Source organism: Aythya ferina (assembly GCF_964211825.1).
Source record: "Aythya ferina genome assembly, chromosome: 35".
NCBI lineage: Eukaryota > Metazoa > Chordata > Aves > Anseriformes > Anatidae > Aythya > Aythya ferina.
In genome coordinates this window covers 512509-525319 of record NC_140332.1, presented here as the reverse complement: position 1 = coordinate 525319, position 12811 = coordinate 512509, and the positions used below count along the sequence as shown (strand labels likewise).

The following is a 12811-nucleotide window of genomic DNA, read 5'->3' as shown; positions in this document are numbered from 1 at the left end:
GTCAAAGGAGCAGCTAAAATTCGCAAGATAAAGCAGAGTTACCATAGAAACTGCTCACCCGTGGTACCACTCAACTTGACGGAAGGGACGGGTCTCTGATGCATCCTGCACCGTTTAATGCTTTTCCCAGGGGTTGCCTGCCAGAAATAAATTACACGGCGCCAGAGCTCCACCTGTGCTGGAGGTGGAAGGCAGCTTGCCGTCCAGCTCCTCTGGCAGGGCTGAATTGCTGTGGATCCTGCACATCTCCACACCTCTGCTGGGAATCTCTGCATCCTTTGCATCCCCATCCACCACCAGGTTGATGCCGTGGAGCAGATGTTTGTATACCGGTGACATGGGCTGGGCTTAACCACACGAGAGGGGCAGCGAGCAAGCAGAGGGCTCCTGGCTCCCCAGTCACACGGTGTGCAATGCTTAATTGCTTAATTGCTCCTGCGCTCAGCTTAAATCGCTCTGACATTTACAGCGTGGCTTGAAGTAGGAGCAGTGCAGATAACTGCACATGCAGAATTGCCGCCCAATTACCACTCCCATCACTTTAGCATGAAACTTCCTTTAAGGATCTCTATCTGATGATTGCTCACTGTGGGAACTGAAGAAGAACACGCAAATTTTCATCTCGGAGAGGCCCATTATACTATGGTGTATTACATTACTTGAAATCGCTGCTCTGTGAGTCAAAGCATCAAGTGTTTTATCCTTTGGTCATCAACCTGGGCCTCTCACTTAACGGGAATTTAGGCTGAGAAAGGGACATGCAGATGGAGCACTCTTCCCCATTTCTTCCACATGGCTCTTCTTTCGGCACAAGAGCATTCAGCAGCAAGAGCATTTGATTCAGCTCTTGACAGACTGACTAATTAACGAGCTGTCGCATGAGTCGGAGGCTTTGGGAAGGCTAAAACTCGCCGAGAGCAAATCACTGCGATTGCACGAAGGCTGGCAAATCATCCGACCAGTGTTATGGGAAAGGATGCACAAATGTCACCAAACAACCCTTGTCCTGCACCCACTGCACCCCACTGCCTGCCCAGCCCCAGCTGCCGCTCGCCGTGCTTGGATTTACTTTGAGATTTACTCCAAAAATTGAATCAATGCCCTTTAGAAGCCCCGGCCACCGCTATTGAGACATCTCTGCTCTGTGTTTCCCTGCGTTTCACAACTTTGCAGATCCCTCCAGCAGCAGTGTCACAAATGTGCTTGCAGATGACAATTAAATGAGGCTTCAGCTCCCAGCCAGCTCCTCGCCCTCCATCAGATACCAACAACCACCCTCCCACCACTTCCTAAGAGGTCCTTGCTTATCCTCGCCCAGTCTTTCCGCATCCTTTCCAGCCCGTAGCCATGGCAACGCCGGGATGGCATCCTTCCCCACAGGGACTCTGAGGATGGGCATTTTAAGATGAGGCTTTTAAAAATCCCAAGCGACTGCAAAGTGAAAGTCTCTTTCAAGGACTTCAACATTTTTCATATGCAGTTCCTTTTTATTTTTTTATCTTTTTTTAACAAGAATTTGCCTGCAAAGGTAGGCATTTGAAATGTGAATCCCAGGGGAACAACTACCCTACATTCCCTTCCTTAGGGGACTGCTTACTAGAGCAGTATATTTGAACCCAGCCTTTCAGCTGTTAGATGCAATTCCCCTTTTGCTTATTCCTCTCCATACCTTAGTGCAACCAGCAGCATTACATTAGGTAAATCATCATTGCTTGGTTTAAAGAAGTTGATGAAAAGCACAACTCTGGAATATTAACTCCGTATCAAGTGCTAGCTCCTGCTTTAATGTCAGTCTACCCCTTTCCCCCCCCCCAAGCTAATCACAAACAAAAGCCTATAAGCAGCAAGGCATGTAATCAGAAACTCAACCGCCCTGCCCAGGGAGCAACTATAAAAATCTGCACAACATCCACTGAAGCTGAGCAGCAAATAGTTATTCCCGAGTAAATTTTACCAAATAAACTCCAGCTGATGAATCAGCGCCTTTAAAAGTGAAACCCCCACAAAATTCATCACCTAAAGCTTTCCGGGCAATGTCCGATTCCCTCCGTGAGCTTTGTCCCCGTGACAGCATGGAAGTGGAATAGAGGAATTGCGTGATGACTTTTAGGGGCTGAAGGTTTGGCATAATATACAAGAGACATAGTATGGCCATACATATTTGCCATACAGGCAAAATGTGGCCTTGGGGCATCTCTGGACATCTCACAGATTTGGGCATCTCGATTTTCCTCTCTTTCCTATATATTTAGGTAAAGCAATTACACTTAATCAGCATGAAAGGTAACTAAACTTTCCATCTTAATTTCCCTGGGTGTATTAACTGAGATAATGCTCATCAGCCTCACTCCGTCCATTAAACTGGACTCTGAAGATTAATTATGGCTGTAAAGGGCTTCGAGATCCTCGAGAGGCAGCAGAGAAGCGTGTGTATTATGAGTTTTAACAGTACAACTCCTCAACGATGGGAATTTAACGAGCAAAGTCGTCCCCTCGTTCACAGCCACCGCCTGCAATTAGCTGCCATTGCAGGGAATAATTCAACCTACACTCTTATCACCTCTTTCTTGCTTCCACCTCCACAAGGGAGGAGGTGCGGGGTTACCTGTACACGAGGATGTCATCAGAGGAGCTGTTGTACTGGATCTGGTACATGCGAATCCCGGGGAGGTGGTGCTGAGAAGGCCACTGGATGAGAGCAGAGGACGAGGTCAGCTCAGCGACCACCACCACCTTCTCTTGCTGAGCCTTCGTTTCGTTCGGAAAGCTCGACTTGGCAGATATCAGAATATCCGAGGGGCCTGGCTCTGTGTCTTTATCGCAATTGGTGCTGTTAGCGAGGTTGGGGTACGGGGTAACGAGGAGCTCGACGGGAGCCGTCGATTCTCCCGCAGCATTTGATGCTATGCAGGTGAACGTGCCCTTCTCCGTCAGAGACGTAACCAAAATATCCAGGGTACCGTTCTCGTAAGAAATCGTCCTAGAGGTGTTAGAGACCAGCTTCCCGTCGGGTGCAATCCAGCGAACGTAGGGGTCCGGATCGCCCACAGCTTTACACTTCAACGAGACGCTTTGGCCCTCCGTTACGGTTAGCTTGGGGGTTCGGTGTGTTATCATCGGGGGCTCACAGACAAATTCCTCCTCTTTGATGGACCAGAAGTATTTGCCCATCAGCTCTGGTGGGGAGGCGCAGGTTTCTAGGTCGTCTTCTCTGGTGAGGCGCCTCAGCCACACCAGCTCGCAGTTGCAGTGCAAAGGGTTGCCCCCAAAGCTCAGCACCAAAGATGACAGCGGAGATCCTTTGGACTTGGCGTACACGGGGATCCTGGAGAACAACGGATCGGGAGGGATCTTCTTCAGCTTGTTGGAGGTCATGTCTAGACGGGCAAGCTTGTGAAGATTGGAGAAGATTCCCTCCGGCACAAACTCGATGAGGTTATGATCCAAGCTGACCGTGTTGACGTTGGAAAGTTTGGCGATTGTTTCCCAGGGAACGTTAACAAGGTTGTTGTAGGACAGATCCAGGTCTTCGATGGTTTCAATAAAGTCATCCAACGACCCGGGAGAGATATAGCTTAGCTGATTGTTACTGAGTATTAAATGTCGAAGGTTGATCAAACCTTTGAAATGATCTTCGTTGATATAGGTCAGTCTGTTACTATCCAAGTGTAAAGCGTGAAGGCCTTTAAGATCAAAAAATGCGTAAGGCATGATTTGACTTATTGTATTCCTCGACAGCGTCAAGTGAATGAGATTGGTCATGTTTGCAAAATCCTTTCTCCTGAGCGTCGTGATGAAGTTGTCCATCAGCCTCAGCTCTGCCGTTCTCCTGTCGATGCTGGGGGGCACGAAGAGAAGCCCCGTCTTCGTACAGAGGATGGTGAAAGACGGAGACAGGTTTTGACACATGCATCTTTTGGGGCACATCATGGCCTTCACGGCTGTGCTAATAACCAGTAGATAGACAACCAGCCTTTCCATCGTAAGAAAAATAGCAGACCTAAAGGGGGGAAAGAAGAAATCCATGTAAATATATTTTAATTGAGCATTAGAAATAGGTTTACACTGTCGTTGTCGTTATTCTTTGCGTGGGTCAGAACCTCATTTCGAACTGTGCATCGCTTCATTACTCTGTGGTAATGCTCGCCTCATTTTTTTTTTTTTTTTGCCATTATGGATTTCTAGCAGCTTTCTTTGGCTTTCCCCAGCTCATCTATGCCCTGCCTATACCAAGCAGGGAGCTCCTTGGAGAGCGCACATTTCAAGGCCAGGGCTTTTTCCCAGGCGGTGGCAGAGAACTAAAACTTTTCCAGCAAATAAAGAAGGAGAAACACCTTCAAAGGCATTGCTGAAAAGCAAGCTTGTGTTTAATTGGAGAAGCAGGTATATGTTTTGTGATTTTTTTATTTTTTTTCTGTAAAAAAAAAAAGTTTTTTTTTCTTTTTTATTTTTTTTTAGCTTTAGAAACTAAATTTCATAATTACACATGGTTTTGGTCAATGAAATTATCTCCGTGCAATCTTGTGCGTGCCAAGTTATTTCCCATTGTACCTGAAGTGCTTCGCTGCTATACCAAGGGTTGATTTTCGTTTCTACTTCACCTCCAGCTGGCTGGAAAATTGCTAAGCATTAAGTGTGGTGACTCAAGCGACCACGAAGGCTCCCCATCTGCAATGTAAAGGACTCAAACTCCATGTTTCGCCCAAGTGTCCTGGTACAACCCTACTCTAGAAGAACCTTGTCGTCTTCCTGCAAACAGCACACGTAGTTTGACTTCACATACAAGTCCCAGCACACTAGAGATGACCAATTAAAGTTAATTCCACATGCAAACCCTCTTGTGTGGTGGGTAAATGCAGAATGCTGTAAAATAACAAGCTATTGCCTCTGAGAGCGAGCCATGCAACACAAGACTTAATCCTCAGTTCAGCACAAAGCTGGGACAACAATAACCTGCTGAATCACAAGGGCACAATTTGAGGTGTCAGCAGAGTCTCATGCTACGTGTGTATATATATATTATATTTTCATGTATATACATTTCATTTATTCAGGGTTACCAGGATCTAGAGCTCCTTTACAGGGAAGCAGATCTTTCAAGAACAGAATTACGGTAGCACAGTTGGTCTAGAAATCAGATTTTCCACAGAGAAAAAAAAATTAAAACCAACTGATCATTTATAAAGTATTATAACTTCATTTTTTTTGTTTTGCTTTGTTTCTAATAAGCATCTTCTTCATGTCTTGCTTCCTGATCATTTATCTCAACAGTTTTCCTACTGTCACTCCATCCTGCGCCCCAAACCCTTCTTGCCTCTAACGACTCCAGCTTTTCACTCCTGCGAGGTATCAATGATTAACAGATGCATAATTATCCAAAAAAATGGACTGCTGTGCAATATTGTAATTCCCTTGTTTTGTCATTAACAAATATTAATGCAACTTTAATGGATTAACTACCATCTGGGCTGTAAGAATCCAGTTCAAAACCATCTCACTTCAACCATTATTCTGTTAAAAAATAATTAAACGTTGCTAATGTGAAACCGTGGCACTAAAATTAATGATTTTTAGAGCCAACAATAAGCATAGTGCAATTACCCTTACAAACTATATGACAGTCACAAGGAAATTGCGACTTGTAAAAGAAAAGCTGTAAAGAAGTGAATTACTGCTATGGCCCTGGATTCTAGTTAAAAGCAGCTTTGGTACTAGCACCTAAAAACTGCATTGGGAATATACCTGATTGCCTGGTAACACAATAGTATTTTTCAAGATGGTTTAATCCACAGCATCTCAACAGAAGGTGGTAAAAGAAATAAACTTTGTGTTTATAGGACTGTGCACAGATCTAGGGCATAAGCAAAAAGAACTTTTTTTCCTGAACTGTTGCTTTTCAACTCATTGCCCTGGTTTGCTTCTGCATGGTTGCAGTTTAAAATTCATACAAAAAAAAAATTGTTTTAGTCATGTAATTCCGAAATAATAAAGATTTTGCTGGCAGATGAGTGGCAGTACATCCACATCTCAGATTTTTTGCTGAGATTTTTTGGTTCGAGATACGCGACAGGAGATCAGTAGCAGGAAAACATTATTAAAAAAAAAAACATCGGCTATCGCTTCAAGTCTAAGCGATGTTAAAAGAAAGGGATATTTAATTCCCACAATTTGCAGCTATTGGGCTATTAACTTTGCTCCGTCGGAAAGAGTTTGGATTGCCTTGGCTGTAAATGTAACACATTTTAACAGCTTTAAATTGGTACTGTGGTATGGAGATTGCTTACACTCTGCAAAACACATGCACATGCTTCAGGGCGGATAATAAATGCTATTTTACCAGCCTCAAGGAATAATTCCCATCCTCCAAAAAATAAAAAATGAAAGGCCCTAGTTTAAATAGGAACTCGAAGTCAGCTTGTGGGCTTGGTCCAAAAAAGCCCAAAGCAATTCTGTTTCTAGCAGTGCTGCCGAGCTGCCCCATCATGAAAAAAACCCAGCACGCGATCCTAAATGCAGCAGACCTTGGCTCCTTGCAGCGCAGAAATAGCAATGTATAGGCGGTGGCTAATATCTATTTCATGCCCTCATCACATAGAAACACGTCCCGAGATGTTTCATCCGTAAAATATTGCTTTTCCAGCAAACAAAACCCCAAACCCATTGTACAAGGCATTCCTGCAGCAGTTATCCTGGCCAAGGGTAGTAGGCCGAGCCCCATCATCTCCCAAATACTTATTTTTTTGCCATCCCACTGCCATGCCAACCTGCTCATTGCACAAACCAGGTGCTCACCATCTGCATCTTTAGAAATAACATTAGAAAAAAGCTTTATTTTTTTCTCGAGGGAAGCATCATTATTACTCTTCTCTGGTCCAGCATTAACCACCACATTGGAAAAGTCTCTTTAATTTACCAACAATAAATAATGTGCTTAATTTACTGTTGCTCACTCCACCTGGCACCGGGCAAGAAGTGCTTCCAGTAAATGTTTAAAAAGCATATTGCTAATTTCCCGTTTTTTCCCCAAGACCAACACACTGGGAGTGCATCTCTTGATACACTTGGGCATGGAGCAGATTTGCTGCAAACACTTCATTTGGAATATTAAGTCTGAAGCCAAATTACTGTAATTGATGTTAATACAACTTTTTGTTTTATAAATCTAGATCACGGCAAAATAAGAACCCCCAAGTATTTAATACTAAATGACATCAAAATGCAGAATGTTTATTCTTTTTTCTCACGTTCTTTAGTGTTCAGACAGGCCAACTATGCAAATGAACTCATTTGCATTTTCCCAATGCCCACATTTGCATGGTGATCGCCTGCTGCCTGGGGAAGTGCATTGGTCACACAAGAAAAAGTCACATTTGCTTCACCTAATGCCTCAATCATCTGTCAAGCCCATTAACAGCTCTGAAAATATTTTTCTTTTTTTTTTCTTTTTAATTATTTGTTATTTTTACTTCTCAAAAAAATGCTGGTTCCTGTTCCATTTCCTAAAGCCTACTGTGTACCATCTCCTGTGGAAGGAGAAGCAGGATCTAAGTGACGATTGCCACCAAAAGGTTAAGCACTTTATGGATTTACTGTGTGCGTACCTGCGCTCCATCACTCTCTCTTTCCCTGTATTAAGCTGTTTTCTCTACCAAAAATCCTGACCTGAAACCATTCAATCCTTGGTTGAGGTAGCCAGGAGACCAGCGTCAATTAGGAAACCGAAGCAGCTCCTGTGGGTTTTAATGAATGGTCCAAGGTCTGCTGAAGATGAAAAGCAGAGAGTGAATTATATATTGATGTTTTATTTAAGGACAGAACAGGTAATGCTGCTTCAGAGCTTCCGCGCTCATAAACGAGCTATTCTTAGTCTTGCTGTATGTCTTTCACGGAGGCTACACTTAAGCACAGCCAATATCAGCAATTAGGAGCTTTCATTCTTTATTGGAAGACACATTAAGGACTGCAACACATCCACCACCCCGTTCCTCTTAAAGCAGCCTTAATGAAAGAGTGGAAGAAAGCAGGAGGTCAAGAGAAGGCAAAAACCCTGTTAGAAGCTCACTGCCTAATATTCAGAGGATGAGTAATTCCTCAAGCCACGAGAAGTCAGCCACTTTGTAAAACAAATGGAATAATGGGTTTATTGTTCACCCAAGCACAGTCGGTGTCTGACAAACTGTGGGGGATTTCGGTAGCACTTCGGTCTTCCACAAGCTCTTCAAGAGGACTGATTTCAGCGCACCAGGTCTGTTTGGTTATTTTCCCCATCCAGGAAATTCCCTTCCCCTTCTGAACGTATTTCCTCTTGTGTGTTTGATGCCGACTTTAAAGCTGGAAGCAGTCAGAAAACGGCAGTTTTCTCTGCGGAAAAAAAAAGCCGGAGTTCCGCCCAATTAACCCACTAACTTTGTGAATTAAAAAAGCCAACCTCCTACATGGGAAAAATGTGCCGAATTATTTTGTTTTTAGCACGGCAATGGGAAGGGATGGTGCACTGAGAGAGCGTTGCAAGGCTGTGAAATGCAATCACAGTTGTACAACGACACGCGCGCGATCCCTGGTGGGAACGGCTGCTGGACAGAGCACAAATCCCAGCACTTGGCTTTGCTTCAACCACTTCATGGCGTGCAGATTCTCCCAGTATGACCACTAAGACCATTAACCAGTGCTAACCAGGCCACAGTTGTGTGTTGCTTGGAAGTGCATTCATCTGAGACTTATTTTTAAGAAATGAAACATCAAGAAATGAAGTGTCCACCTACTACTACTACGAGGCGTTTGCTACGAGAAGGTGTTCAACGCTGAATGCTACCAACTCTACCACTTCCACATTTTTACCAGCCCAAAATGTTTTACAATTGATGACAGCTAATGACACTTATAACAAAGCTGGCAGACAATAATTTCATTACAAATCCCATGCCACCACCGTTCCCACCATTCAAAGTCTAACAAGCATAAAATTGCACGCTCGGTATGTATGCAGGCAGGTGTGTCATTACTCTGACAAAGAAATGATAGTATTTGTAGACAGTGCTTTAACAAAAGAACAATATTCATGTGAAAAATCACCTTTAGTTGGATACGAAGAAAGTGGGCTGCGTGGAAAAATGCTTCTCTTTTTACAGACTTATTTTAATCTCTCCAAAGTTCCCTTCTGCTCATCCCTGTCCTTGTGGTTAGTAGGATGAAGATGAGTTGTGAGCAGGGCATTGCAAAGCTGATCACTCCATCCTTCCAGCTCATACTTAGGGATCCAAGACCAGCATAACATCAGGATTTATTTCTTTGTTTATTTGCGCTTTATGCAATTCTATTTTTATGCAATTCTGTTTTTATGCCATTCTAATTTTATGCCATTCTAATTTTATGTAAACTGCATTACACATTGGAAGCGAAGTGAGTTGCCCCTCTGTGGGACAGCCAAAATGTGATCTGTAAGAATAAGGAGGCTGCTTTAAACCACGTTCAGCAAACCTCTAAATCCGTTTCTTCACTGAAAAGGAAATATAATCTTTACACTTAATCTACACGTCTGCTCATTAGCATGTGAGGAATTAATGGGAATACTCAGAGCAGTTCAGCGTTAATGCATTCGAACAACTCACTGCTGGCACCGATGGGGCTATGCTGGAGAAAAATCAGTCTATGGGATGTAGAAGCTCTGCTGTAACCCAGCAGAGCGTGCTTTATCGGCCGACCTCTGCAACGCACTGCCGAAAGCCATTTTGTCAGCTGCTGGGAAGTGTCTTGCCGAAAATCGTTGCTATTGCTGCCTTGCCTCCCTGTTGCGAGGGCACACAGATGCCTTTGCCCGACAGCTCTCAGCATTTCCAAGGCGTCTGGAGCCTAGGAAATAACTCCTCTGGGCTGCACTGGGAACCCGCTGGGAACCAGGGAAAAATTAAATGGGGTCCTTCCAACGGTGTGCCCACACCTCAGCATCTGAATACTTTGCAAAACCTCGGCCCTTTCTCTTAAAAAGAAACAGAAATTCACGGCATTTTTTAACCCAATCTCCCCCAAAGCATTGATGCCACCCAAGGCTGCTAATTTCCTTTTCCTTAGCAAAAGAGGAGGCCGGTTAAGCAGATGACCCCTGAGTTTGTACCACCCAACAGCTTCGTCTTCTGTTTATGGATAAAAAAACACCCAATAATGGCTTTATCATAGCACCACCACACATCCCAACTCCTTTTGGAAGCCCCACTGCTGTCACAAAGAGTCAATCCACTGCCTGCAGATACCTTGGCAAGACAGAGAACGACCAACAAAATGCAAGCAGCACATGGCAGGGCTCTTCTTTTGCAAGAGAAATGCAAAACTCAGGGTTTGTTCAATGTTCCCATCGCCCTACCTGCCTTCCACCCTGCTGCCATCACCCAAAGCAATGACATTTTCACGAGGCTTGCCCAGCATGAAGCTGTTCCCAAAGAGACTTGTAAAGCCCCTCGACATCATGATTAACAACGTCTTTTTTAAATTGCAATTGCTCAGAACAATTCTGCAATGCATACGGCTTGTTCCTGGCTCGCAATTTCTTCTCCTAGCTTGGAGCAGATTCTCTCTCTCTCCCTCCTTCCCTGATTAAAGCATTAAATCAGAAAACTGCGGGTGCCATGAAAGCAGAAGTTTTAGGAATGAATCCTCGTTGAGCACGTTTGTCAGGAGACGCCAGATCAGTCATCATGGCAAGAAGGAACACAGCAGCTACAAAGACCAGCAATTCATTGTGCCCTACCCAAAATGCTTAAAATTACACTTCAAATCACGGTGTTCCCGAGTTCTTGTGATATCTACTCACTCACCTATTTTATCCTTGACTGCCAAGTGATTTGCCCAAAAATACAGAGGGTCAGTAAAGGGCTTCCTGCAGCCGTCCTGAGCTTGCCAAAATGGGACCTTTTTGGTTCCCCAAGCCCACATCCCTGCTCTTCTCTTCATGGAATCATCTGGGTTAGAAAAGACCTCCAAAATCATCATGTCCAAGACCTCCAAAATCACCACGTCCAGCCGTTAGCCTGACCCACCAAGTCCCATCACTACACCACATCCCTTGGGGCCACGTCCACACATCTCCCAAATACCTCCAGGGGTGGGGACGCCACCCCTTCACTAACACAAAGCTATAGACACCCCTCATAATTCAGTATTAACCTGACCACACTTAATGGAATTTATTCAACAAGCTCTACTGTCATTCCTAATTAGCCTTAAGAACTGGGATGCTGTCCCAGAAGCATATTTGGGCTCCTGATATAAAATTCTTCTAACAAGGCTGCTATGGAGGATAAAGAGAAGCGTGTTGGATGCATCTTCTAAGATGACACAGCAGTTCAAAAACTCACCCGGATAATTAACACGCACTTCAGCCAACCAAAGTCTTACGAGCAGGTCATTACTGTGCCTCCACGTGTTGGTGTGCATGAGGTTTATTCCTAATTCCCATGTTTGTCGCTGGCCAGAGTATGTCGAGAGGCTGACACGCCGCCTTCGAGCACAAAAAGCATGCAGAAAGTTAATCCCAACTGGCATTTTCATTCAAAAAAAAAAAATGAAACAAAAGGTGCAGCAGAGAGGGGGAACAAAAGAAAGCAGCATGTTAGCTACACTTTGACCTTCGTGGGTAAAGGATTCAGAAGCATTTAGGGGAGGAAAAAAAATAATCAAGCTCCTCAAAGGCTGTAGCAAACTGAGCATCAAAAACTACCACCATTCCCTTCAGAAACAAATGCTAAATATTTAATAAGACAATAAGCTGGCACACAAGGCTTAAAAGGCTATTTTACTCCTCTTTGAATTATGAATCTCATGCAAGCGACCCCTCCACCGCAAAAGATGTGGTACGTGTGTATAACAATTAATTTCTGACCGCTAAGCATCCCTCGGATACAGCACTGATTTCAGCTTTGCTGTTGAGAAGCAGAAGTGAAGAGGATTATTATTATTTTTTTTGTGGTCTTACTACAGAGAAAGAGTTGAGTGCTCTGGTGAGACAGATGGACAGACATTTGGCAAGACCTGCAGCCTTCAACAGAAAGGGAATGCGTCTCTATAATCGTACAAGCATCTGCTACACACGAGAGGAAATCCAATACCAGCTAGAAAATGAGCCCTCTCAGGGTCCCCGGGGAGCAGCTCCTTTGTGAAATGCTCGTAATCCTCAGAAAAAGGCTGGAGTGGAGAGTGGTGCACGTAGAGCCGAGATCACAAGTTTGTGCCTTGTCCTTTCATGTACCCTGCAAGTAGGACGAGGAGTCCTACAACATCATCAACAGCAAGAGAGAATCAGTGGAATGTGCGAATTTACACCATGAAGGACTGATAAAGTGTGATTCCTCAAAAAATCTGGCTCCATCTGACTCCCTAAGGAGACAAACCAACCGCAAGGGTTGATGAACCTTCAGAGCTTTGCTTACCACTAAAAGTCAAAAGAAAAAAAAAAAAACACAAAATAAAATGGGGGTGGGGGATTAAAGAAAAGCAAAATGAAGCCCCTGGTTTAGTATTTGTTTTTTAAAATGATTTCAAATTGGATTATCAAGCGACATAATGCCTTCTTGCTTCTGGTATGCATAACACGCACCGCAGGAGCAGCCAGCAAAGGGAGATTATTTATGAGCGCCAATTACTCTGTTTTTGTCACTTATCTTGATTTCCACTGCAGAGATAGCTGTCTTCACGACTCAAGCAATAACAAACAATAAACCCCAAAAGGCTTTCATTTCAGAAATGAGAAACTCCAACTGGAACACGCTTGCTCTAACACAGAGATCTCGACCCTACGCAGGAGCTCAGGATGGATTTGAGC

At 44.0% G+C, this 12811-nt stretch overlaps 1 protein-coding gene across 1 annotated transcript in view; it reads right to left on the bottom strand.

The window, feature by feature from the left end:
- Nucleotides 1–12811, bottom strand: part of LOC311425899 (leucine-rich repeat and fibronectin type III domain-containing protein 1-like protein) — a 43462-nt gene that overhangs the window by 7658 nt on the left and 22993 nt on the right. The window contains exon 3 of the mRNA XM_084501952.1: nucleotides 2606–4000. Coding sequence (XP_084358078.1) covers nucleotides 2606–4000 — 1395 coding nt within the window. The remainder of the gene's footprint in view (nucleotides 1–2605; nucleotides 4001–12811) is intronic.